Consider the following 27,738-nt stretch of genomic DNA (forward strand, 5'->3'; position numbering starts at 1 on the left):
GATGAAATCCTAATGATACCCATCCCAAGTCATCATAGACTTACCGCTTCCAAATCCCGCCTCGTGTCTCTCTCCTCTGGTTCTGAAGCATTCGGAGACGGACTGTTTCTGAAAATCATCAAGACACGAATAATCCAGCTATAACATGATACTGTACATTACATACTTACACACCCTCACAGAAAAATATAAAATTCATAAGTGACAAAAGTATATACAGGTGCATCTCAATACATTAGAATATCATTGAAAAGTAAATTTCCAGTAGTTCAAGTCAAATAGCCCCAAGCAAGTATTGAGGACATATAGATGGACATACTGTTCAGAGGCCAACATTTCCATATTAAACATACTTTTGAAAATTGGTCTTTTGTAATATTCAATTTTTTTTGAGACACTGAATTGTAGGTCTTCATTAAATGTAAGCCTTAATCATTATATTTAGAATAAATAAAATAAATTAAGACATGAAATGTTTCATTCTGTGTGTAATGGATCTATATAATGTGTTATTTCCACTTTTTGAATTGAATTCCTGACATAAATAAACTTTTCTATGATATTCTAATTATTTGAGATGCACCTGTAATTAAATTCTGGCTTCTGTTATGTTGAAACAAGCTCCTATGTTTAAATTGTAGTTTTTTTGTTTTGTAGCAGAAGAAAACAGGACGTGTCATTTAGAGAAACAAACAATTCAGATATAAAATTTCCTGACAAAAATAATAATTTATTGCATCTTTACTCACCTGAAGGTTGGCATACTGGGCATGGATGGCATACTGGGCATACTGGGCATGGATGGCATACTGGGCATACTGGGCAAGTGGCTCCACACCCCTTCCAGCAGTTTGGACTTCTTCTTGGCAGCATACACCAGAGCGGCAAGCAGAGCCACGATCAACACCGTCACCCCGATCGCTATTCCAACTGAGATGTGACATGGGCAGAGGGGGGGTAAAAGGCAGCTTATTAATTTATTAAGTTTGAATGTTGTAATGTTTTATTTTTGGCTACAAAAATGAAAACATACTTGAAGATGCGACCACGCTGTATATGTCTATCTGGCAGTAATCGCCCGACCAGTCTGGAGGACATCTGTGAAACGAAATGCAAACATCACATTTCAAGACACTGCACTCATTCACAGTATAGACTGAATAAGGCATTTGCCTGTGCATCAGTATTTTGCTATATTTGTATTATATTGTGTATGTACAGTACATGTGGTTTCAGTTTCAGAAAACATTTCTTACTTGCAGAGGGCCTTGTTGTCATCAAAGTAGCAGGTGCCTCCATTCTGACACTGGCATGGTGGAGGCATGGTGGGCGGCGGCTGAAACCCTGAAATAATTCATATGGATACAAATTTTAGGTACTCCACAAAGTCTTTTTTGTTTTTTTTATGATCACATTTTTACTGATTATATAAGACATGCATAGAGAAAGAAGCAAACTTGACGGCACACATACAGTCAATTAAGGCCTGGTTGAACTAAAGGTACATTTGTTTGGACAAATATAATGATAACAACAAGAATAGCTCCTAAGAGTTTAATTTCAGGGCTGATATCTAATTTTCCATGGTTTTCTTGATAATAACCAAAATCATTATTTAAAAAAACATAGAAAATGGCTATATAACAGCTCTTAAATTAAACTCTTATGAGCTATTTTTGTTGTTATCATTACATTTGTCCAAACAAATGTACCTTTAGTTGTACCAGGCATTAAAATGAAAAAGAAATTGAAGAAAACAAGGCTGGTCTAATAATTTTTTCCATGACTGTACAGTATGACAGACCAACATACCCCACCCCAACACATACATCTACCTCCACAAAGAGGATTCATGCTACATACATGTACACAACTGGTATACACTAAATGGTAATGGAAAACATATGGCAACACAAATCATTCACACAATACCATGACGAAACCCAAAACACAATAAACCGACCACGACAATACCCCGTGAGGCATTTCTTGACATCTGGGCTCTGTTGCCTCGCAGGGCCGCATTAAGCTAAAATAGCTTGAGGGTGTGTAAATAAATGAATAAATAAAATCATAAATAATTAAACAAAAAACAACCCAAGCAAACACCCGATGCAACAAAGAAATATTACTTGCAGTGACATCTTTGTGCTTTCAACAACATTGACCAAACCATTTACATTATTTTGTTTTGCACCGTATGTCCTTAAAATACACTGTTCCATGTACAGAATAGACAAAAAAGTAAGTAACCACTGTTGTCTCTGCAAAAAAATGTGGGGCCTGCAAGCATAGAGCGATTTCTTAATGGCTCCTGTAAGTCCAGCCAACCATACTTGTTACAGTAATCATGACCAAACACTAACGCCAATGGAGAGCTTGGTACAGAGCGTTCCATAATCTCCAACAGACATGAAGAAACAGTTTTCAACAACTGCCCCGCCTCTCAAGCCACACATACTAAATGATAAAGCATTTATATCTGTTGTTGTTATTTCTCGACTCTATTGAATCTCTGCCCTCATTATTTTTACGTTATAGTGTTAATGAATGTATTGTTGTCGCAGCCTAAGATCAAGCAAAGACAAAGGAGAAAATGGTGAAAGTAGAATCAATATTGCTGCAAATCAGATCTGAAATTAATGTAACCTAAATACACAATGCCCAATGTTTTCTTTTCCTTACCAGCATCACATTCAGTGTTGCTGCCGTGGATGAAGCTGGTGCCCTCGGGGCAGGCGCAGCTGTAACCTCCCGGCCGGAGTAAACACAGGTGGCTGCACGTTCCCTTGCATGGATTCTTCACTGCAGAGGAAAGGAAAGGTGTTCTGATTAGTGCATGACTCACATATTTTAAAATTATCTTCTGAGACTGGAATTTCCAGTCTGGAAGACTGGAAATTAGTTTTTTGTTGGTATCATTGCTGCCAGCAGGACTTTAATATATTTTTTCTTTAAATGTGTAGCTATTACTATGATGAGTTCTTCACTGGACATTCTTTGTCAATCACAGATGGCCTCCTGAAGTAACATTGTTTTTTGTAGATTATTGCCTTTTCTTTGACTGCTTCTTACCTAGAGATCTACATCTTACAAAAAAAGTATGTAAAGTTAGCGTCATTGTTCCCAGGACTTATTCCTACTAAGTGTCCCTAAAGTCGATACTGAACTGGGACAAAGGGTGTTTAAGTTTGCTAAAATCACCTGAATCCTCAGGAGCTGGTCTCATTGGACACATTTAAAGTGACTTTAAATGACGTGGAAGCAGAGAAATCTGGCTGCAGATGTTTTAAATATTTATTGATATCTTATACTTCTGCATTAAGTAGTTTTATGTTTATTTTATATCAACAACTGTGTTATTTGTGTTGCTGCCTGTCTTGGCCAGCACACTCTTGAAAAAGAGATTTTTTAATCTGAATGAGTCTTTTATTCCTGGTTAAATTAAGGTTAAATAAAAATGTAAAAACAAAAAAACAAACAGAAGGCAAACATCATTCTATCAGGGTGATAAATACTGTAAATTAAAAGAACCCACATGCACATTATGCTACAGCATGTGTTACTGTGTTTGAATATGTGAGTGAGTGTGCAGCTTACTAGCTATGGAGTTGTATCTCTGCTGCTGGTACACAGAGACCTGGGTGAGCCACGGCCCGGCAGTCAGCAGCTTGGTCTTGGCTCCGCGACCAAACTTGTCCTGCCGGAACACCTCGCCTTTCTCCTGAGTACTCCAATAAACATGGTCCTCGAACACATTCACACTGAAGGGGTTTCTCACATCTAAACAAGGTGCAACAAACAATTTAACTGAGCACCAATGTAGAGATAAAATATGGTTATCATCTCATCTCATCTCAGGCTTCTTTCATGCCTGTCCCTCCTGATCCTCACCTATGTAGACGGCAGTTCTACGGCCCTCTCCTGAGGGCAGAACAGACTCTATGCGGCTTTCCTTTGAGTCGGACCAGTAGATTCTGTCATCGTTAGTAAAGTCTATTGACAGACCAGTGGGCCAACCCAAACCATCTCCCACCAGGACTTTCCTCTCCTGACCGTCCATCCAAGAACATTCGATCTTGGCTGCTTCCCCGCGATCTGCCCAGTACAACATCCTGCAGAAACGTAGCAGAGATTAGAGTTCTGGGCTCGGAGATATGGTGCATTAAAGTGTCTTTCTTCCACAGATAAATACAACAGCATAACTACAATAGTGTTAATATGAACTTCTTGAACATAGGAATTTCAATTTGAAGAGAAAAAATACAAAAATGTCTGCAATGTGTTACCAAGTTTAGAATCTTCCCACTAATGTTTCAAGGATTACACAATCCTACTTGGGAATCCATTTTCAAGAAACAAAATAATCCCATTTATTGTTTTGCTGACAATATACATATAGATATGTCTTTAAAGCAAAAAGTAATGATTAAAGACTCACTTATGGCCAAGATAAAGTCCTGTCTCTATCTCTGAAAGATTTCAAAAGAGTTATTCAGGCTTTTATTACCTCTTGCCTACACAATTTTAATTCTTTGTATGTGGGTGTAGAACAGTTGTCCTATCGACATCTGCAGCTAGTACAAAACACAACCAATCATCTTCTAACTGGACAAAGAAAACATGATCACATAACACCAGTTTTGCCCTCCCTCCACTAGCTTCCTGTGCAGTTTAGGATTTTAATTAATTATTACTTGTTTTTTAAGGTTTTAAATGGGGTGGCGCCACCTTATTTTGCTGAACTCTTAGTTTACAATACTCCAGGGAGAGTACTAAAATTAACCAACCAGTTGCACTTAGATGTTCTGACATCAGGCTTAAATATAGCCTTTGTAATGGTTGCCCCTAATCTCTGTAACAGCAGCTCAACCTGAGAAACTTTGAAGTTGCTGCTAAAGATCCACCTCTTCTCTTTTATTTATTTTTTTAATTCTTATTTGTTATTCACTTTTATATTCATTTATTTTGTATTTTAATCCTGTTCAACATTTTGGCCAACTGCTGCTGTATGTGCTATATAAATAAATTTAAGGACTTCCAAGAAAATAACCAGATGTAAAATGTATGAATCAGGCAATGTTAAGTAATACAAAATTATATTAACTGCCTGATAAATCAGACAAATAAAATAAACAACATCCCTTACAATAAATTATTAATAATAAATCCTCAATCTGTGAACTAATTCATTAAATTCAGGTATGTCTCACCCCAGTCGTGGGTTGATGGCCACAGCAGACGGGTGGCCCACGTCAGTCTTGACTAGATGCTTCCTGTAGCGTCCGTCCAACATGGCGACCTCTAACCGCTTCACCCTGGAGTCGGCCCAGTAAAGGTTCCTACAGATGGACGAATTACAAAACTATTCATAAAATATGCTTTGACACACGCATACTTTACTTCAAGAAGCTTTATATTTCTTGACTGATCCTTAATCACATTTGTGTAAAAAAAAAAAAAATCAGTTTCAACTGATGGCGTGAGAGCAAAACACACCTGCCCACCCAGTCCACAGCGATGCCGTCTGGTCTGGTGATGTATTTAATACCGAGGTCAACAGCAGCACCGATGTTGTTGCTGCCATCATCCCGTGAAGGTATGTATGCTCTTTTAATGGCACCTGGTATAGAGTCCTTACCGGCTACAGTGAAGTACACCATACCTGAAAAAACACGAGGACATCATCAAATAAGTTCCTCTGATTTATGTTGTGTCATTATTCTATTTTATCTAGTATTACTCTGTGTGTGACCTACTGAATCCAGTATTGTTGTGGTCCCAGTCGTAGTCCAGAGCCATAATGTGCTCCTGTTCTTGGAGGAAGTCATGATAGGCCTCTGTTTGCAGGTTGAACCTCCGGATACGAATGTTCTCGGGTAGAAGCAGCAGAGGAATCGCTCCTGTGGGAGACACAGACATTTAGGAAGCAGATACGACTTACATCTCTTCTAAAAAAAACCCATTTGATCCAGATCAAGTTTGCTTGATCTGTATTGTTTTACCCAGTCAAGTTTTTGCATGTTGCTCTTGTTCAAACCTCATAAAAACTTAGTTCTCACCGTCAGCCTCGCACATTTTGCCATTGCCCACTTTCCTGTAGCCAGAAGCACACTCACAGTCGTAGCCGCCCTTGGTGTTCTTACAAACCTGAGGACAGGTGCCGAACACCTCACATTCATTGATGTCTGCAGGAGGGAGAAGAGGTTGTGAAAAAAATGTTTTTCATGTTTTACCCAGCACATGTTTGACTGGATTGCTATCAAAAAAAAATCTCTTTAGTGAGTCTGCGTGCAGTCATGTGCATCTGAGTTGTGTGTGTGTGTGTGTGTGTGTGTGTGTGTACCTATGCAAGTGTAGGTGCTGTCCGGGTCCACTGTGTATCCGGGCCGGCAGGAGCAGATGAAGCCGGTGCCGTTCAGGTTGGTGCACTCGTGTTGGCACAACTTCTCTTCACAGTTGCGATCATGGCCAAAATCTGGAGCCAGACAACACAGAGCACAGCGCGGATACATTTCACGCAGCTTTTGTCTCTGGTGTAAGAGCTGCTCACTTTTGATGAAATCCAAAAATGGCTTTGTTTACATAGGCACAATAATTCAAGTTTTGACTATAATCCAGGTCTCAATGAGTCCCTGCACCTTTATGATTGAACCTTCGTGTGTCCATAAATTAATCAGCCAACAGGATATTTCTGTCAACCTGTGGTGTCTTGGCCAGAGACAGAGTCATAAATGGAGTTTGGACTGAACTGGGACATTCTGTTCTGAAATTATCTATTTAAAAAAAAAGAAAAAAGAAAACCAGACCTACCCATTTAGAGAAATGATACAATAATCATGACATCCATGTTCATCCATCACCATTATGAGAAAATTGTCTCAAAAGGTAATAATTTTTATTTTTTGGATAAATAAGACATTTTTATTGTAATTATAAGATTCATATCTCATAATTGCAAGATCTTTTCTCTTTATAATGGGACACTAAATCATAATCTGGTTGTGGCCTAGCCCTGGAGTGGATGAGTGGAAAATGGATTGATGCATGGAGTCAGAATTATGCAATATGAAAGTTCATTCATTATGAATAAAAAGCTCCAATATCTTTTAACTTGGAGAATGTTTCCTGACCGCATGTTCAGGTTATCATTATTATGCAACATGTATGTCACAATTATAAGACATTATCCTTGTTATTATACAATCATTTTGTGTTTTTATGAATGCACTGCTGTAATGTTGACAGTTGAGCTGCTATTATCTGTGTACAGAATGTAGCGAAAATTAGGTTGTTCAATACTGAAATGAAACAGCTTAAACCCCTGCTGAAAAATTCTGAGGATGCAGTTGTCTTTTTTGAAACATCAGGGGATAACTATAAGTCACATTTAATAGCAACATTTAATAAATGACTTTAAACTTAAAAAGAGAATATCTACAGTAGGAGAAGGAGTGTTTGGTCATGTTACTCACTGCAGCCTAATTCGTCAGTGCGGTCCCCACAGTTGTCATTGTGGTCACATACGTATGGCAGGGCCACACAGTGTCCGTTGGTGCATTTAAACTCTTCCAGTGTGCAGGGCGGCAGCGTGGGCTCACGGCCTGAGAAGGACACAGTTAGAATGAGTCATCAACACAAGTGCAGGGGGAAGGTTGAGCGGGCATACAACCCGTCTGCGGCAACATTAATACTACTGTAGAAGGAAAAATGTGTGGAAAATTGAAATTGCTGGAAATCAGACTGCCTATGCTCCCACATAGTCAAGTACTCAAATGTGGACATGCACTCTAACATACTATATTCACTCAGCTGAGCTTCTCCACAGCTTCTCCTCTCTTTGTCTTTACCCTCTCTTCTCTAACAACCAGTGGCTTTACCCAGTGTCCACCACCTCTCTGAACCAAACTATTTAATCTCCTCTCAAAATAATTTGCTCTGATTGATGTTTAAGCTCATTGTGTAACAATTCCATAAAACAGACTATTTCCTTATCCCTTGTATGTTTCAGGCTGTGCAGACACACTGCTGTGATTTTGGGATTTCCCATTTCACTGTTCTAAGGGAGGAAGGTTCAGGAGGCATTAGTGATGTTCTGACTAATCCTCGGGGATCCCAGAAACTAATGATTAGTGGTGCATTTGCTGAACCTGAACTTATTACACACCAGGTTATGGCTTTGTTAAAAAAGGGTCAACATTTTCCAAAAAACAACTGCATCAAATTGTACACAAAGCCTAATTTATGTTATACAAAAGCACAGCATGTCTATACACTGTCTGTTTACATCTCTATGCCTTCTCAAACGCATTACATTTTGGTTTTACATTTTTTTTTATATTGTCATAGTAACAATCTGAGGTCTATACATGAGAGGTTTCTAGTCCAGTTCTTGTCCGTATATATTAGCTCAGGATAAATAGAGTTTTATCTTATCTTTGCATATGTTTAGCTTGATATCTTTATTTGGCTGTGTCTCCATATCTATTTGTCCTCTGTTTGTCTTTAAGTTTATTGAGTGCTCATGAGTCACTGCTATTGTCCTAAACGAAGGCTGTAAGTTTCTAAAATAACAACATTTTATACAGTCTTTGAGCCACATTGTTGTGGAACAGTGCTTTAAAATGCTGTCATTCAATTTGACTTTGCCACACTTTAGGATTTAGGATTTAAGAAACCAATTTGGTGAGATAAGATGTTACACGCAGTACATATATATTGGCATTGAATAAGGAGCAGTGTTACTATTTACAATCGACCTGAGGAACTAAACAGATGGTGGCGTATGTGTGTGAGTCATACAAAGTTCTTCCTTCTCGTCACTGCCGTCTCCACAGTCGTCCTTCTGGTTGCACAGCCGGCCGGAGTAGATACAGTAGCCGTTTGCACAGCGGAACTTGGACGGCATCTCACATGTGACGTTCACTGGCAAACACACATGAAATTGAGTTAAGGCCATCCACTGAGAGTATAAAATAATTAAAAACACAATGCTACTTTGACTCATGTTAGCTTGTCAAGTCTTTAACTGTCTCCTCCTGACACCTTGGTTGACTTAAAGGGATGTATTTCTTTTAAGATGCCTTTGACAGGGGCAGTAATTTCACCTCACAGAACATAAAACCAAAGTCACACACTAACACAAACGAAATGTTTTAAGAGATGAATGATTATCTTGGTTGCACAGGGAGAAGTACAGACAAAATACTTTTCACAGGACTTTGTCAAATACAATAAACAAAATGGTTCTCACAGCATAAACTGAGCTGTTCATCAGAGCGGTCCCCACAGTCATCGATGCCATCACACACCCAGCCCTGGCTCACACACAGGCGGTTCGCACACTCGAACAGGTTGTGAGGGCACCAACGGCCTCCTGGGTAACGAGTAGCTGTTGTAGGACGGCAAAATGGTTAATCAATACATCTTCTAACAGTAAAATCTAGAATCAGAGGATATCAGTGATGATCTCTCTTAATGCCTTTCTTAAGCTCTGTTGATCTTGGGGAAACAGTTTTAAAATGTGGAAAATTTCAGATTCAAATAAAAAATTTGCAGCTTCTGCTTCTTTAACTGCTTGTGCTGTTTGTCCGACTGTATCATAACTATATGATGTAAGACTAAGGACATGCAAATACCTCATACATAAACACTCACAAATAAAAACAAAACACAGGCACTTTAAGGCTGTAGGGGCCAGGCACTTTGCCATTACATTTAATGTTGTTTACTTACGACAGGTGGTCTCATCTGACAGGTCCTGACAGTCAGCCCGGCCATCACACTTCAGAGCAGCAGGAATACAGTGACCAGAGTCACACTGGAAAAAACCTGGACGACACGTCTGCAACTCTGGAAGAGAGCCAGGATGGTGACAAGTGTTGTTAGTGACTGAATGAATGTTTCAAGATGTGAGTTCGTGTGCTGCGACTGCTCACCACAGTCCCGTTCATCGGAGTTGTCCCCGCAGTCGTTTTCATGGTCACACACCCAGTTTCCAGGGACACACTGTCCGTTGTCACATCGAAACTCACTTTCAGAGCAAGGCCTTGGCTCTGTAGACACAATGCCCATAACAAAGACAAATAACTTTGGTATGAAATCAGAAGGTCTTAGTGTTTAAGCAGTTCCTGCACAGGCTCAAACTATACAAAGAGGCAATTTAAAATCTCAAAAACCCAAATACTGGGCTAAACTGAAAAAAAAAATCCCACATCAAACACATCAGGACACACTCACGGCAGTTCCTTTCATCCGAGCCGTCGCCACAGTCGTTTGTGCCATCACACTTCCAGCGGATGGGGACGCAGCGGTGGTTGTCACATCGGAAATCTCCCAGAGGGTCACAGGTCACCTCCTCTGTTGGAAGTCAAAGTCAGAAATAAACAGATAAAAAGATGATTCAACATGTGGCCAATGAGAAAAATAGTACAGTTTAGTGAACCCATGTTTAAAAGCCCAGATATGCTCATTCAACATGAATACATACATACACACACACACACACAGACACACAGACACACAGACACACACACACACACACTTGTGCATTGTGCAAAGCTGTGTGATTAGATCATACATCCCCAACATTTTGTGCTTGTCTTCATCATACTCTTGCCTATTCAAAAATCCCATAATAAAAATATCCATTACCAAGTAAATGTAAGTCTGGAAAACAATGCAGGCTTAAACTGTTGTATTAAAAAAATATTCCTCATGTACTCTAATGCACTATTCATCTTCGAATTCAACGCTCTGTCTCTGGAGGACATCTTCAAAAAAATGAAGAAACATGAGTGATAATGAATGTAAAACTTCATGCATTGATGCATTGAGTGGCTACATTTACAGCTACAGAAAATAAATTCACCATTATGTTGTTTTGTCTTACAAACAACAAAATTCCTTGACTTTTCCAAAACTTTAAAAGGATTTAACTAATTCCATGACTTTTCCAAGCGAGAGAAATTACCAGTTATCGATGAGCATGAGAACCATGCATGTAACTGTGGAAATATCCTGGTGTTACTCAAACTTTTCTATTTCCAGCAGGACACCACAGACCTCTAGACGATTCTACATTTCTGTTCATCCTCAAAAAACTCTTTCTCTCTCATTTATAAACCGTATATAGGCCATTTAGAATGGTAAATACATAATGTATTAATGTTTAACAAACTACATCATTTATAAATGACAAATAGATGGTATATTAATGTAACTTTATAGTTAATTTACCATTAACAAACAATTACATTATAATTAATAGTTCATTAATAGTTTAGTTGCACTCATTTTAACATTTTCAGCACCATATAAAGTATGATAATGATTTTGAAATGATTCCTATACCTTTAAGAAATTGGTTAAAAATATTCAAAGATTAAATTTGTACCACACTTTGTTAAATGGTTAATAATTGGTCTATAAACCATCTATAAACACCACTTAGTTGGTTATTGTAAAGTGTTACTGCATTTTTTAAAAACATATACTGATTTACAGTTTTTTATTGCTTAATTTCTTTTTCTTCAGCTGAAGCGACCTTTGTTACAGCCCTGCCTTCACATAACATAACATAACATAACATAACATAACATAACATAACATAACATAACATAACATAACATAACATAACATAACATAACATAACATGACATAACATGACATGACATGACATAACATGACATGACAAATCAGTTGACACACGGGCACTGACCGCAGCCTTGCTCATCGCTGTTGTCGATGCAGTCGTTGGTGCCGTCACAGCGGGCCCACTGAGGAATACAGCGGTAGTTTGTCTTACAGGAGAACTCTGTGTCATCACACTTGTAGTCTGGACCCACTAAACAGAGACAGATAGAGAGGCATGAGACAGAGGAAAGAAGGAAGCATTGTGAGTGAGAATGGGACAGAAAATGACAAACAAAATGTTACGAGGTGACAAGAACACAGATGAGAAATGAAAGACAGAAATGAAACACAACGAAACACAGAAGGAAGAGGATGAGAGGGGAAACGAATGATAGTTTGTGTCTCTTGAATTGAGAAAAAAACAATACAACATCATTAATTCACCCAGATTCCTCTTGGGACATGGGTGAGTCTACATTGATTATATCACTGAAACAAATAATTCTATGCTTGATTAAACTGTCAGCTCTGTTTTGCTGCAGAGCAATGCTGTCATCAGTTACAGCAGTGTCTTTCCTTTGTGTGCTTATCACAGAAGTATAAAGCAAATCAGGAGTGTCACAGGTTTAATTCCTGCCACAGCTAGTGAACAAGACATCATACTGCTCTCTCTCACGGCTCAGCAATGTGGATAATATAATCAGTGTATTGTACCATTTTCTTGTCTGATTTATTAAAACTGCCAACTGATAATGTGCCACGTACTGCAGGTTTCATACGGCTCATCAGATGCATCCCCACAGTCGTCCTGGGCGTCACACACGTAGCTTGGCGGCAGACAGCGCCCGTTAGCACACTGGAACTGGCCCGGTCTGCAGGTCCTCTGTGAACACGTCTCTGCGTCCTCGTCGCTGCCATCAGAACAATCGGTCACTCCATCGCAGTGCCAGGACACTGGGATGCACTTCTTGTTTTTACACTGGAACTGGTTTTCCTGGCATCGGTGGTCACCTACAGGGACAGACTGCAGCTTGACTAGTGTAAATCCAAGCTTACTTTTAGGTGTGAGGACTTCTGCTGAGATAAAGCCTAGCCACGGCCTGAATTTCTACCAGTAAATGTATTCTCCAGGACTTATGAAGAATACATTAGCAAGTTCCAAACAAAGTGAAATCTAAAATAACAATTATACTTGACCTAAAACAACACAGTTAAAATTTCAAGTCTGCAGGTGTAGAACATTTTTCATTTCAGCTACTGCAGTTCATTACAGTAACTATATTTATTTTCATACTGCAGAGAGCCGCATCCTCGTCTGAACTGTCAGGGCAATCCGGGTGGCCGTCGCAGATGAAGCCAGGATAGGTGCAGTTGCCATCCTGACACTGGAACTGGCCGATGGGGCAAAAACGGGACGGGCAGGTCTGAGGTTCATCTGAGCCATCACCACAATCTGACTGGCCGTCACACTTCCACCATATAGGAACACATCTAAAGATAAGAGAGCGCACAAACCGGTTAATTTAAGAGAATATAAAGGCAAAATGAATGCATAAGATGTTGTTTTTTTATAATATTTCCTCTACTTCTCATTGTTTGTTCATATGATTCAGTTTTTCTAGACATGCGGAACGAATATGTTACGGTTATGTTAACAAACAAAAACTGAAAAAAAATGTGTATATATAATAATCTTGTGTCATTAATCATTTCCACACCTTACAGTTCCCAAGTTTCTTACAAATGTACCAACACTGGGCCTAATCTAAGAATTGAAAGGGTTTTTTTTGCGTTAGTTATTTACAATATTCTGTAAAGTGATCTGTATAGCCTGCATTTAAAACGTTGGAAGTGCTTGTGTGAAATGCCATGACAGCATAGTTTTTATATTCATATGTGAATTTATGCTTTTTTTAAATAAAACAGTTTATCCATAGACTTACTGGGTTTTATGGACAATTTTGCAGTGTGTAATTTTCATCACTTTTTTAAACTATGAAAGAACAGGGAGACTGTTTTTTTAAAAGGAGTTGTGAGGACTGTGAAAGGGAACACGGGGGAAGTGATTTTACGTCCGACTGACTTTTCATTGTCTCCACAACGGAACTGGGTGCTGGAGCAGTCGGCCACACACTGGATCTTGAAGCCCACAGAGAGGCCGATGAAGTGATCTGGACACTGACAGGTAGCTTGCTGCCCACCAGGACCAATCAGACACAAGTGACTGCAGGTCAGGTGATGGTTGGTGCAAGGATTTTCACCTGGGAAATAAGATTATTAAAAATAAATTATTGATCAGTTCTGAACTGCAGTTCATTGACACAATAAGAATATGATCATCAGAAGTTCAATTGTACGTACTGCGAGGCTGCCTGTATGGGTGGTAGACGTGAATGTCATATGGTCGATGCGTGTTGTTGCCCATGATTGTGCGCTGTTCGCCAGTGTATTTATGAGCCTTTTCCACTGTGTGTGTGTTCCAGTCTGTCCAGTAGATCCAGTCCTCAAACAGGGAAACAGCAAAGACATGAGGAAGTGTTCCAGCAATGGCCCGGTGTCGGTTCTGGCCGTCCATGTCTGCAAAGCTGAAGGTTGATACAGTGGAGGGTTAATACACGTAAACTGGCACTATTATCAAGGAAAAACCTGTTGATGCATACATGATGACAGCTTAAAGAGGACTCTTGTCTGAATCTCTTAACTCACTCCAGGAAGTTGAGGTGGGAATCAGAAAAGAAAATCTTGTTGGTGGTGTAGTCTACTGTCAGAGCACTGGGCCACTCCAGCTTGGTTGTGATAATCGCACTGAGATTGGTTCCGTCCATGCCAACTCTGCCGATATATGCTGTGTCACCCCAGTCGGTCCAGTACAGCCATCTGGGAGAAAAGAGTACAGGAAAGTGAAAAGAAAGTGTTGAGAATAATCAAAACAAAGGATTAAACTTCGGTGCATATTTACCATTAAACATTTTCTCAACTAATAGTATACAGTAAGGGTTAACTAACATTGTATTTCTAGATGCATTTTTTTACCTCGTCTATTCTGGGTCTAACTCGGCCGATGTAAACAACAATGGATTACATAGCCTGTGTTACTTAGTATTAGTTATTTTCAAAGCAGCTACAATACAACTTTTCTTGTGATATCAACTGCAGATTAAGGGTGTGAATGTGTGTGTCAGTACCCATATTTAGGGTTAACAGCCACAGCGCGAGGTCGGCTGATAAGATAGGTGTTATTTCCATTTGTGAACTCCCCTGACAGCAGCCTCTTTTTGTAGCGCCCATCCAGCTCCATCACATGAACTGAACCATAATAACTGTCCACCCAGTACAGCTTCCTGCAGGAGACACAAAAATGTGATTTAATGCTCACAAATAACAGCAGTGCTTACAGAAAATTAGATAAAAGGACAAAAGTTATCTTGCAGATTTAAAATTGGTTTTCACACAAATGTGGAGTGTTCACTGTTTAATAGACTAATAAATATTGAATTATCTATTACTTAAGACAGCTTAAATAATGAAGTTCCTCCAGCTTCACACACCTGCCCACCCAATCCAGTGCGAGGCCTTCGGCTCCATGCATATCTTCATACGCCAGTGTCTCCCTGTCAGTCCCATCAAAACGCATCCTCTCAATCTTTCCCGCCTGGGAATCGAGCCAATAAAGCCTCCTCTCATAGCTGTCAAAATCCAATGCCACCACATTGGACAACCCCTGCACGACTATACTCAGATGTGACCCGTCAGTGGTCAAATTGCGGATGTAGTAGCGATTGCTGTACAACAGGTATGGGGCAATGCCGCTGTTCTGACGACAGGTACGACCATCTGGTTCACGGATGTACCCCGGGGCGCATTTGCAGTGGAACGAGCCAACGGTGTTCTCGCAGATCTGGCTGCAGACGCCGGGTGTGCTCGAACACTCATTAAGGTCCTCGCAGGCTTTACCATCTGGCATGAGTCTGTAGCCCGGGTGGCAGGAGCAGTAGTAACCGGTGAGGGTGTCAGTGCAGAGTTGGGCACACTTGTGGACTGATGGGTTACGGCACTCATTGATTCCTAAACAGAACGAGGGATGAAGACCAAGTGGAGAAAGAATAGGAAAACAAGGTGAAATAGACATACAAGTTGAAAGGTCTTAATGTGATTTTAAATGAGTGAACGTAATTCTCACAGACAATATAAATCATAACAATAAGTCAACAAACTGAGTCCAGAGTCAGTTATTCATTAAACAAAATTGCTAAATAATTGCTGGTTCAAGCTTCAAACTTAAAAGCTAGAATATGTTACAGAATGGGGTTTTTTTGTTTACTTTGCATCACTGCAGGGACAGTAAATACGCATTTTTTCTCTTAACTGTAGTTTTAGAAATAATTGTAAGGTCAAATATATTTTTGCAATCCATGTCAATTATATTCGAGAGAGGGCAGACATCTACAGCTGATACCTCTGCAGCTCACACTAAAACATTCTAGATTGATAAATAGAACTACAGGTAAGAGAAAAAATATACATTTTTGATTTGTGAACTGTCCCTAAAATACTTACCGTAATATCTTTGGGTTTCGGACTGTTGTGAAACATTTCAAGATGTTTGTATCTTGTATATTATATATTTGTATGTAGATGTATGTTACTTTAGCAACTAAACAATAAAATGTTCAATCAACCATTTAGAATGTCATACCCATCAGTGCATTATGGTTCACAAACTGGACATACATTTAAGATCAACCTTGAAAAAGGTTGTCCCCACTCAAATCCAACCATAAAACAGTATGTTAGTGATGTTTTTTTAAACTAAATATACAGCTTGGTTGTGTGAGAGAGAAGCTGTTTTTCCTCTTTGCTCATATTGTCACATACGGTCATATTTCCATATCTCTCACCGCAGCCTTTTTCGTCGCTGTTGTCCTGGCAGTCCTTCTGTCCGTTGCACACCTTACTGTTGTCGATACACTCGCCTGACTTGCACATGTACTGCTGGGGAGAACAGGTGGGCTGAGTTGTGACGCACAAGCTGTCCGCCTCATCGGAGCCATCCAGACAGTCGGCCTCCCCGTCGCATGTGAAGAAAGCAGAGATGCAGGCTCCGTTACTGCAGGTGAACTGGTTACTGCTGCACGTGTCATAGGTACAGCCCAACTCATCACTGCCGTCCCCGCAGTCGTTCACACGGTCACAGCTGGGGAGGAGGAGCAATTCATTAGACTCGATTCAAAGACGAGAATTAATTTCCAGACTGGTAAACAAATGTCTACTTTTATTCACTCACACACACTTCCTACTTACTGGTAGGGGAGGAAGATGCAAAGCCCATTAGAACAGGCAAACTCATTCATATGGCAGGTGCGGTTGGGGCAGTTCTGCAGCTCGTCAGCCGCGTTGGCGCAGTCTTTGTCCCCATCACACACAAAGCTTAACGGCACACAGCGTGGGTGGCCGGGGTGCCAGGTTGGACAGGTGAACTGGTTGGAACTGCAGGTACGTTCACCTGAAGTAGACAGACAGAGGAGGAGATTCTCAAGATCACAAATGAAGCTGTACAGATTTTAGTTTACACATAAGACCTGGAATAGCGCTGGGGAAAAAAACAATGAGCTAAACTATTTTTCCAGCCTCTAATACATTACAAAAAACATATACATAACCAATATAAGCAATAAACACAGTGTAATACATAAATGCAAAAATAGTATCTCACCACACTGCAGTTCAGGAGCCTCGTCACTGCTGTCCCAGCAGTCATTGTTGCCATCACAGACCAGTGACTGTGGGATGCAGTTTCCATTGGTACAAGTGAACTGGCTGGGACTGCATGTTTTGATTTGATCCTCTGCACAGGAACAGATAAATACCACTCATCAGCAACAAACAACTAAAAATAATTACATTTGAAAGACTACTACAAGGTGATCACTATTTTCCTATATTAATTATCATAGTAACAGGTCATTTTATTAACAATCCCTTTAAAAAAATGTGGCAACTATAACTAACTAAAAGTGTCTATTAGATATAAAGTGCATAACTAAATAAATATAGCTTAAGTTTATTAGTATTTCACTAGTATTAGTATATAAATAGCACAAGAGCACACCTCTTGCCTAATTTGCTCTCTCAATGTAAGCTATACATCTAAAAAGTCAAATGTAAATTTAGAGAACTCACCACAAGAAAGTGGTTCATCTGTACCATCATTGCAGTCTCTGATGCTGTCACACACCCAAGCGCTTGGGATACATTTTGCTCCATCGCAGCGGTGCTGATCGGGAGAGCATGTACGACCCGCTGTAGCACAGTAACACAAATATCCACGTAGAGTTCTAATGAATGGACTCAGCAGGTAAAACATAAACTCTGGGGGTGATACAGTTCATACCAGCATGTCTCCTCTTTCTTATTTCGTCTCACTCGGCAGCAGGACAAATGCTGAGCGTTCAACTTACCGCAGAAGAGAGGATTCTCATCGCTGTTGTCTCCACAGTTGTTATAGCCATCGCACAGGTTTTCAGGGTAGATGCAGATGTTGTTGCTGTCACACTTGATCTGTCCCGTAGGACATGTCCGGTCAGCTGGAGAAGGCCAAGAGAGATCAAAACATCAACCACAGGATCAGAAAGTCAGGACACATATAACTTTTGCAAGTAACTCAAGAGAACTTAATCTTGTAGGAAAAAGCAGGTTATCTCTATCAGTAGTTCTCAACCTTTTTGAGTCGCGACCCCCAATTTAACATGCATGTTGTCCGCGACCCCCGCTCGCTGAACAGAATCTCACACGCACAGTTCAGATCACCCAAAAAAGAAACAAAATGACCAAAAAAGACTCAAAATGACCAAAAAAAGACACAAAATGACCCAAAAAGACCCAAAAAAGAAAAAAAAATACCAAAAAAAGACACAAAATGACAAAAAAATAGACACAAAATGACAAAAAACACAAAATGACAAAAAAAAGTCAAAATCAAAATGATTTGGTGACCCCCAGAAATCATCTCGCGACCCCAATTGGGGTCCCGAGCCCAAGGTTGAGAATAGCTGATCTATATAGTGGAACAAATAGTGTGAGAATTGCAACACTAATTCAATTTTCTACCATAATCAACTGATCAGTTCACAAGTCAATCTCTTGATCAGCGTAATCATCACTCACGGCAGTTGATTTCATCAGAGGTGCCGTTGTCTCTGCAGTCGTTGTGGCCGTCACAGACGAAGGCTGCATTGATGCAGCGTCCGTTCCTGCAGGTGAACTCTGTACTGGGATTACAGGTGGGGAAGGGGCAGCCTCGTTCATCACTGTTGTCACCACAGTCGTCTGTGTAGTCGCAGGCATAGCTGAGCGGAACGCAGCGTCCATTGTCACAGGTAAAGTCGATGGCTGAGCAGGTGTGGAATGCTGAGCAGGAGGAATAACATAGTGCTGACTTACTTTCTTGCCGTGATTCATGTTTTGGGCTTTCTGCCTATTCCCTTTCTTCATGAACAAGTAAGAGCTAAACCCAAAGTTTAACTAACATTACTATTTTACCAGTATAACAAAGAAATGGTCAAAGACAACAACAAAATGAGTGTGCCCTTTTCCCAAGTTGGCATTGTGCAGCACAATTGATACTGAGTGTCAGATTAAAAAACCCAAATCATCAGTGTTTATGTACAACATTTTAAAATGTGCTTGATGACCTGCTTAGATGCTTCCACTCAAAATTGTAATCATAAAAACACATCTCTCACCACACACTCTCTCCTGCTCATCCGAGTTGTCTCCGCAGTCGTCCTGGCCGTCACACTTCCAGCGTGCTGAGATGCAGTTTCCATTAAGACAGGTGAACTGGTCTGGCTGACAGCGTTTCCCTGTGTCTTTGATACAATCTTTGCCGTTATTGGCTAGGTACCAGTTCCCCTGATGAGGACACTGGCACTCTGGGCCCAATGGACCTGCAGGAGAGATTATAGGAGGTGAGGGAATTTAAGAATAGAGAGGAACTGAAGATAACCTGTCTTTTTAATTAGCAGTGCTGTGTGTCTCTTTGTGATGTTTCGGATGTTCAGAACTTTCACTTGCTCTGACGTCTTAGTGAGCAAGTTGTAACTTTAAGGTAAACACTAAAAGGTTCTAAGTGACCATATTCCAAAGTTAAGGGTCCCATACTAGTCTCTTGAAAGTGAAATAATTTGTGGAACATAATACAGTGGCTGAATTTAATAATCTTTTGGTTCTGTGGAGCGCTGCTATAGTTATTGTCAACGCCGTAATGCTAATGTTTGCAGTAGCAACGTAAGCCATATTGTACTTTTGAAACACACAAACAAACAACAACAAACAAAAACAGTTTGTTTTTCGAGTCGTTTCCATAAATATTGGGCATTCCCCTTTCTTGCACGTATTTGCGATGATAAATTTACTTGTTCTTCCCATATTCTTCGAGGAGAACAGATTTTCTTTTTGTAATCTCTTTGTTGTTAATTATGGAGAAGTTAGCTAACACTGATAATAATGTTGTCAAGAAAACTTAAAGGATGATGATGTGAGTGAAGCTTAACCATGGTAACTGAAGTGCACATGATGTATTATGACAGTAACAACTGTGAAAGCTTTAGTAAGGGAGACAATCTTAGATGCTTTATGCAACACTCTGAAATGAACCCCTTGGCTTCGAGTAATGTTTTGCATAAAGGATCAACTCAAATTGAAAACTTAATGTAGTTTATGCATCTGGGAACTGGATTTCAGTAGCCAAACATGATTAGTCAAAGGCACAAAAGAACTGTCCTTTGAACAGCAACAAATTACTTAATCTGTTCAGGGAAAGCAGTATTCACAATTTTTGAGGCAAGGTCACGTTATAATCAGTCTTACCTGGAACACAGATATTACTGCAGCCTCCATTAAACTGCTGACAGGAGCTGTTGCAACTCTCCTGCTTAGATGCGGCATAAACATGGATGTCATTTGGCCGGTACTGCAGGTCCTGGGCCAGCACTGTGAAGCCAGAGCCATCGTCCTTCCCAGCCCTAAAGACGGCCCTCTCAGTCCAGTCGGTCCAGAAGATGTCCTGTTTGAAGACCGTCATGGCGAACGGGTACAGGACCCCCTGCAAGATCACTTGTCGGTTCTGACCAGTCAGAGTGCACCTCTCGATTCTATCTCTGCAGGAAGCAGCAGGGGGAGAAGAGGAAATGTAAAAAAAAAAAATGTGAACAGTGTGGGATCTGCTGCAACACAGTATTACACAGTATTTTATAAGCAGTAGCAGTGTTAAAAAAATGGGACATACAATGAGGCATCAGCCCAGTACAGCATCCTTTCCTCATAATCCAGAGACAGGCCATTGGGTGTTGACAGACTACTGTTTATGATGGAGGTCCGGAAGTTTCCACCAAGTGTTGCTCTCTCAATCTTAGCTGGATAGCCCCAGTCAGTCCAGTACAGGTAACTGGACAAAAGAGCAGAGATAGAAGAGCGAAGTGAGTACAGAAATCATCTATGTCTGTTCTGTTGACACTGGGCAGTGAGGTAATGCTCTGTTGCTTTTACCCATAGCAGGGGTCAACAATGATGCCTCTGGGACGGTTTGCATGGGCGATGATTGAGCGATTCGTCCCATCCGCCCCTATAGACTGGACATTACGGCTATAGTAGTCAGTAAAGTAGAGACGATTGTTGACCCAATCATACGCCAATCCCTCTGGGTCATCCAAATCTGAGCAGACAAACAAAAACAGGGTGAGAGAAGGGAGTGAAAAATAAGATGGAGTTCCCCCAAAACAGGAGCACAGTACCAACAAATGTTAAACTCACTTGACGCGATAAAGACAGGCGGGCTGGTGATGGAAGTCGTGGTGACGTAGCCAATTCTGCTTCGACCAATTCCCATATACTGGGTGAAGAAAATCCGCTTCTGCTTGAAGTCATAATCTAAAGCCAGCAAGTTGTAGCCCAAGTTCACCATTGGATAAGGAGTGCTGTGATCTGCAGGATCTAACCTCATGCTATTCAGGGTGTAGTCTGTAGTGAAAACTAGAAACTCATCAAGTCCATAACCGCATGTTACTCCATTACTAAGGAGTGACCCATGTGCACAGCCACATTTTGGATGTTCCTGGCCTGGTATGGCAAAGCAGAGCTGCTGGCAGCGTCCGTTATCTTCTTGACATGGGTTAAAGCCCACCTGGTTGGCAGATGTAGGCTGGACATGAGCATCAAAGACGGTGACATCCATCAGACCGTCGAGATTGTCTCGAATTACCTGGTATCATTAAAAAAAAAACATTTGTTATTTAGGACCTTTAGAGCAGTATCACTAATTGTTCTGAACTGATTTTTGGATGTCTCTTCTCAACCTCTTCACAAACATTTTATCTCTCACCTCCGGCTGGTCGGTGTTGGCTGGGTCCTTACTGGCCTGTAAGAGCTTCCCAAGCTTTTTATCCACCCAAAGCATGTAGTTTCCAAATATAGCCATCCCTGTTGGAGATGGATACCGGCTCCCATATCGGACAATCTGTCTCTGTGTACCGTCTGTGGCCATTCTGGAGATCATATCAAGAACATCATCTGTCCAGTAGAGGAAATCATTGGTGTAGTCAATGGTGAGGCCGCGGGGCGACGCTAGGCTTTCTGATGCCAGCACCGTGCGGTTGGTGCCGTCCAGCAGGGCCCGCTCTATTTTGGGATTTTGGCCACCATCAGTCCAGAAGAGGTAGCGAAGCTTGGGGCTGACCGCCACGTCACGGGGCCGGTCCTGGGAGGACTTCAACAGAATCATTCGGTATGTGGTGTTGATGGCAAGCACCTCCAGGAAGGTCTCGGTCTCAAAGGCATTGGTGAAATACAAGTTACCTAAGAAGGTTTAGTGAATTTTTGAGTTTAGTGAACACTTTAACTAATTATTAATGTATGTCTTTTATTTATGTATAGGTTGATATGTTTGGTAAAGGTTATAGATGAATGAACGGGTGGTTGTATGGCTTCATACCTGCAACCCAGTCTACAGCCAGGCCCTGGATGCCTCCTCTTCCAACACCAGTGTTGAGGACAGTTTTGTAACTTCCTCCATCTGTTTTGCCTCTGAAAATGCCCCTGTATGAGGTGGAGGTGCTGTTGTCGGCCCAGTATATAAAGCCAGATTCAATGTGGAGGTCCAACTTGGCCTTAATGGAATAGGATGCTGCAAAAGATTTTAAAAAATGCTCCTTAACTCAACTGATAACTTGGTATTTATACAACATAAAGCAGAACAATATCAAGACAACATACTTCCACCGACAGGCACCATAGCCTCAGAGTGGTCCGAGCTGTTTATGTGGAAGCCACGGATGAACTTGGGGGTGGAGACAATTGCGAAAGATTCATACTGTTCACAGCGGGAGCCATCTTGAGAGGGGTTAAAGCCTGTGGTGCAGGCGCAGGTCTTTTGATTGCCTGGTTTGGGTAGACAAAGGTGGGGACAGCCCCCGTTGTTGGAACTGCAGGCGTTGGTGGTTCCTGCTGAGTCTGAGGTGGCAGAGAGAAAGACAGTGATGGAGGTGAGCATTACATGATCATAAAAACCCATATTATTTAATGCAAAGGATAAGTGAACATCAAAGGAAGGTTAAGAGGCTGCAGTTTTCTCTTAGTGTGAAAAATCTTATACAGCTTCCTACAACAAATATGTTTGTGCTGTGCAGAATCTCTGACTTACTTGTTCAATGGCAGATATTGAATTGAATATTGCAGATATTGATATTCAATGGAGATATGCAGTTTTTTTGCCAGTATCAGCTCTAGTTGTCCTGCAGCTAAAATTATCAACCAAAATGTCTGTCTGAAAATATGCCAAATAAATAAATAAATCCATTAAATAGAAATTGTCAGTTGGTATATGTAAACACACGGCATTAAAGCCGGTCCCTCCATGAGAGAAAGCAGCCATGTCCGTAAATGAAGTGAAAGAGCGGCGTTAGCGAGAACAAAGCAGGAAATAAGCAGAATAAAACAGGATTTTGTGTTTGTATCACAGCGGTTACGTTCTTAAGCACAAATACACCCACACATTCCACATTGCAGGATATTGTGTGAATATCACCTTCATGTTGTCACTGCACGTGTCAGTGTGTGTCAGTTGGTCAAAGGGAAACACCAACACCATATAGTTTATTCTCCTTATTATTTCTATTATTATTATTATTATTAGGGTTTATTATTTATCTATTTAGGATGTACAAGTCCAAAAAGATTGCACTCTGGACATTCAGAAAAAAAGTGACTTGTTACTATTCATTATTAAGTGCAGTTGTAATTCATGGAGCATTCAAAAGGTATTATTTCCTCAATTTACCACTGTGTTATCAACTTGTTTTTTAAATGATCATTAGTGAAATATACACATAAAGAAAGAAAAAAATAGTATCTCAATCCTTAATAACTACTAATTACTTACTTATTTGATTAAAAAAATGACTGTAATGGTAAAAGGCCTTATCAACACAAAAGCTACATTCAAAAGATAAAATAGAAATGGGGCTCGGTCCTGCTGTGTGCTGTCCTTGAGGAGGACACTACACTCCCACTCAGTCACTCACTGCACTGGCAGTAATTATCTGTTGCATAATATAACAGTCTGGAAAAAAACACCAAAAAAGCTCAAGGACAGACACCTCTGAATTTAATAAAAAAAAACAGTGAGCCAACGTACTGTCTCTGGCGTGCACTTTGAGGGCGCGCAGGTCAGACATGCCACTCCTCATCACCACCATATTGGCACCAGTGCTCTTGTCCACCCTCTCAATGACCTCGTAGTCCAGGTCGGTGTAGTAAAGGTGGTTCTGGTAGATTGTTAGCCCCCACGGATGGGAAAGGCCACTCACCACCGTCACCCGGGAGACTCCGTCCATGGTGCCACTTTCAATCTGGGAAACAAAAATGTTAGAACAAGGAAATGTTAATAAAAATATAAGCTTGGTCTGAAAATATCAGATTATCAGAGTACAAAATTACTTGTTATATAGTGTGACACTGACAGGTATTAAAAGAGATAAGGATAAAACAGGTTTCTTTATAGAAAAATACATTAATGTGTGGTATACTCCAGCAGAAAAGAGTCAATTTCTTCACAAAAAATTAAAACAATTTATTCCCCTCAACAGGTTCTTACTATAGTCTACATGTGGAGCATATAAAGTGCACATACCACCCCTGAGCCTGCCACACCCCAGTACAGTTTAGTGGTAGAGATGTCAGCGGTGATATATCCTATGTTTGCCAGGTTGCCTGTGTAGAGGTTTCTGAGGTTACCTCCGTCCATGTCAGCACTTCCAACCTTTGCAGGAACTCCACTGTCTGAACCCTTGTCTGTCCAAAACAATTTCCTGTAGGGGGGAAATGTAAATGTTGAATGTGATCATGGTGTTCATTCAAGGGTTTTCAAATAGAGCTATGGGGGAAATTTCTCACATTTCAACAACATTAAGAATATGCAAAGAAAAAGTGTACATCAAAATTATGTAGGCACTAATTTCAGACTGCAATCTATCACTGTTAACAGTTTTGGGTGTTGGGAATTTATATTACAAGACACATAATTGAGATGGAGATGTTGTTGCTGGAGAAATATTTGCCAATTACGTAATGGCCTCTCAAACAATTACACCACTTTGTCCCTGTCAGCCCGCTATTGTCTGTTCAATTAATGCTGTCAGATTAATCATGGTCTATTGGTTCTGTCCTTCCACGACGGACAAATACACACTCACAAATGAAGAGATATTGTTCTCACTGTTGAAAAACACAGCACAGAATTTAAGTCATAGAGCAAATAATTAATCAGATGAATGGAGGATTTACCCCCGAGCTGGATCCAGGGCTATTCCAATGGGCTCTCCTACTCCCTCCGGTTTACCAGTGGAGGTGACGAGGGTCCTCCTATAGTGCTGCTCTCCATCAACACGGATAACCTAGGGGAAGGGTAACATTTGGTTTATTTAGTTGCACAGTGACGATACAGAACTAAAATTAATTGATACACTGAAAAAAATCTGTATCTGTAAAATTGCAGATTAAAGGAAACAAAATATGTACTAAATACATAAAATGCACAAACTAAATCAGACTAAGAAAAATGCAATGGATAATTAACTGCAATCAAGTTAATTGAGATTAAAGGTGCTATGACAGAAAACAGGGAGGGATTATGTTGTTTTTAAAAGTTAAATATAACAAGATTGCAACAGATTATTTGCAATTTCAATGTAATTTTTTGTTTTACATGTTTAATATTGTAATTTTGTGCAGTCTTATCAACTGAGGGTAGTTTTGGCAATGCTGAGTTCTATTTACTATTTAGTAATAAATTATACACTCGTCCTATTTTTGTCTCAAAAGGTGCTTACCTCTATGGTTTTAGCAGTTGGATTGGTGTAGTACATTATTCGGCTGATCCAGTCAAAAGCCAGACCAGAAGGCGAGCCCATGAAAGCAGCTGGAGCAAACTCCGACCTGTTGGTACCGCTGGTTTTCACTTGCCATATAGAACCCTGACATTAAAAGCAAAATCAGAGGTCATGCTTTAAAACAAGCCTTTTACAAACTGAAGATAAAAATACCAGGGGGAAATATGTAAATGTGTAAATCAGTAATTAACCTTAAATTTCCATTACATGTTGTTGAAATAATAAAGTCAAGCAAGGCATTCTCCAAAGTCTAATGTTATCTTCCCCTCTACGGGGTTACTATTCAAGTATAATATGGAATACAATTTACACAATTCCCCATTATAATTACATGCTATCCTTGCAGTACAGTAAATTCATCATAAATAATACAACAAGACTCAATAAAGAAAAAAATCCACTCACAGTGCTCTGCACCCAATAGATTAACTGCTGCTGGTCATCAAAGTCGATGTCCCGCCCCTGGCTGATGCCAGACACGGGGGCCATTGCATTATTTGAAGGGTCAGCGGGGTCCAGAGGAATGCCAAAAATCACTGAACCTCTCACCACCATCAGGAAAGCAGACTCATCTAAAATAAAAATTCACATGACAGGAGTAGCATAACACTCAAACACAGTATATGAAAGAATATACATTCAGGCAGAAAAAAGTTGCTTATTTTCATTACACGGTTTATATGTAACGAGATTTCAACATGATTAAATTCTATGAACACTTGTGTAGAAAAGCACTGTAGAAAAATAAAAGCCACTATAAAAAAAGCCCTACCTTTGATACAGGTGCGTTTGTCAGTATCCAGCTTCCAGCCAGACTGACAGTGGCAGGTGTAGTACCTGGGTCTGATGCCAGCCAGCAGGCACAGCTGAGTGCACAGGTGTTCTCTGCATGGGTTGATGGCTAAATACAACAACACAGTGTCACCTTCAATCAGACTTAAAAAGACATTTGATATACTTTCTCAAATATGTCGTACTAAAATGATTGGTGCAGAGTTTTTACATGCACTAAACTTCTTAGAGTCAATTTGTCAAGCCAGCAATGTTTTTTCTTGTGTTTTGGATTTCCTGTTGATTGAGTTTATTCAAATACAAGTATTTTTCTTTTCAGCTATGGCTGCTATATCTGCCAATGTTGCTTATGCCTCCCATCCTTGTATTATTTAAAGACATGAACATGTGGTTAGCATACATGCTTTTACCTTCCTACACTGCATCATGTTAACACAAGTCAGAAATCTGAAAGAATGCAACTAAGATTTATTGTTTAATTGAAAGTTACCTGCTGGCTGTTTAATGGGATGGTCCATAACGATGCCCATGGGCTGGTAGACACTGGACATCAGAGTGGTGATGTTGCCACCATGGAACTTGTTCGTCGTCATTACTTTGCTGGTGTAGCGCTCCGACCAGTAGATGTTGTCCTCAAAGATGGTCATACCATGTGGGTGCTGGAGAACCTGGTGTGAGACACACAGTGATGAAGTTTTTAAAGTTGTATTTATCTCAATACGTCCCTGTCTTACAATGAGTCACTGATTAAAAAAGGCAGTGCTATACTGATATTTTCCCTGATTTGTAACGCCTCTTAACACTTTATCGGGCAAAGAACTATATTTGGTTACTTCAGGTAATATTTCGAGAAAAAAGTTGCAAATTTACT

At 40.3% G+C, this 27,738-nt stretch overlaps 1 protein-coding gene across 1 annotated transcript in view; it reads right to left on the bottom strand.

Annotated features, from left to right (window-relative positions):
• lrp2b (low density lipoprotein receptor-related protein 2b) overlaps nucleotides 1–27,738 on the bottom strand; it is a 48,315-nt gene that overhangs the window by 3,254 nt on the left and 17,323 nt on the right. Inside the window, exons 30-75 of the mRNA XM_059325344.1 lie at nucleotides 27,358–27,535; nucleotides 26,848–26,976; nucleotides 26,481–26,647; nucleotides 26,016–26,159; nucleotides 25,471–25,580; nucleotides 24,818–24,995; nucleotides 24,495–24,590; nucleotides 24,323–24,452; nucleotides 22,903–23,139; nucleotides 22,622–22,813; nucleotides 22,013–22,485; nucleotides 21,445–21,892; nucleotides 21,181–21,346; nucleotides 20,921–21,079; nucleotides 20,503–20,792; nucleotides 19,377–19,580; nucleotides 18,799–19,041; nucleotides 18,093–18,218; nucleotides 17,815–17,934; nucleotides 17,348–17,479; nucleotides 16,936–17,137; nucleotides 16,533–16,828; nucleotides 15,183–15,699; nucleotides 14,820–14,975; nucleotides 14,341–14,511; nucleotides 13,996–14,219; nucleotides 13,718–13,895; nucleotides 12,929–13,125; nucleotides 12,400–12,645; nucleotides 11,720–11,845; nucleotides 10,240–10,359; nucleotides 9,939–10,055; nucleotides 9,736–9,852; nucleotides 9,254–9,391; nucleotides 8,803–8,925; nucleotides 7,476–7,604; nucleotides 6,347–6,478; nucleotides 6,063–6,188; nucleotides 5,760–5,903; nucleotides 5,500–5,665; nucleotides 5,214–5,342; nucleotides 3,895–4,115; nucleotides 3,601–3,783; nucleotides 2,686–2,805; nucleotides 750–930; nucleotides 45–108 (exon numbers count right to left, since the gene is read on the bottom strand). Of these exons, the coding sequence (XP_059181327.1) occupies nucleotides 45–108; nucleotides 750–930; nucleotides 2,686–2,805; nucleotides 3,601–3,783; nucleotides 3,895–4,115; nucleotides 5,214–5,342; nucleotides 5,500–5,665; nucleotides 5,760–5,903; nucleotides 6,063–6,188; nucleotides 6,347–6,478; nucleotides 7,476–7,604; nucleotides 8,803–8,925; nucleotides 9,254–9,391; nucleotides 9,736–9,852; nucleotides 9,939–10,055; nucleotides 10,240–10,359; nucleotides 11,720–11,845; nucleotides 12,400–12,645; nucleotides 12,929–13,125; nucleotides 13,718–13,895; nucleotides 13,996–14,219; nucleotides 14,341–14,511; nucleotides 14,820–14,975; nucleotides 15,183–15,699; nucleotides 16,533–16,828; nucleotides 16,936–17,137; nucleotides 17,348–17,479; nucleotides 17,815–17,934; nucleotides 18,093–18,218; nucleotides 18,799–19,041; nucleotides 19,377–19,580; nucleotides 20,503–20,792; nucleotides 20,921–21,079; nucleotides 21,181–21,346; nucleotides 21,445–21,892; nucleotides 22,013–22,485; nucleotides 22,622–22,813; nucleotides 22,903–23,139; nucleotides 24,323–24,452; nucleotides 24,495–24,590; nucleotides 24,818–24,995; nucleotides 25,471–25,580; nucleotides 26,016–26,159; nucleotides 26,481–26,647; nucleotides 26,848–26,976; nucleotides 27,358–27,535 (8,445 nt within the window). The remainder of the gene's footprint in view (nucleotides 1–44; nucleotides 109–749; nucleotides 931–2,685; nucleotides 2,806–3,600; nucleotides 3,784–3,894; nucleotides 4,116–5,213; nucleotides 5,343–5,499; nucleotides 5,666–5,759; nucleotides 5,904–6,062; nucleotides 6,189–6,346; nucleotides 6,479–7,475; nucleotides 7,605–8,802; nucleotides 8,926–9,253; nucleotides 9,392–9,735; nucleotides 9,853–9,938; nucleotides 10,056–10,239; nucleotides 10,360–11,719; nucleotides 11,846–12,399; nucleotides 12,646–12,928; nucleotides 13,126–13,717; nucleotides 13,896–13,995; nucleotides 14,220–14,340; nucleotides 14,512–14,819; nucleotides 14,976–15,182; nucleotides 15,700–16,532; nucleotides 16,829–16,935; nucleotides 17,138–17,347; nucleotides 17,480–17,814; nucleotides 17,935–18,092; nucleotides 18,219–18,798; nucleotides 19,042–19,376; nucleotides 19,581–20,502; nucleotides 20,793–20,920; nucleotides 21,080–21,180; nucleotides 21,347–21,444; nucleotides 21,893–22,012; nucleotides 22,486–22,621; nucleotides 22,814–22,902; nucleotides 23,140–24,322; nucleotides 24,453–24,494; nucleotides 24,591–24,817; nucleotides 24,996–25,470; nucleotides 25,581–26,015; nucleotides 26,160–26,480; nucleotides 26,648–26,847; nucleotides 26,977–27,357; nucleotides 27,536–27,738) is intronic.

The sequence above is a fragment of the Centropristis striata genome, chromosome 21, assembly GCF_030273125.1.
Source record: "Centropristis striata isolate RG_2023a ecotype Rhode Island chromosome 21, C.striata_1.0, whole genome shotgun sequence".
In the NCBI taxonomy this organism is placed as follows: domain Eukaryota; kingdom Metazoa; phylum Chordata; class Actinopteri; order Perciformes; family Serranidae; genus Centropristis; species Centropristis striata.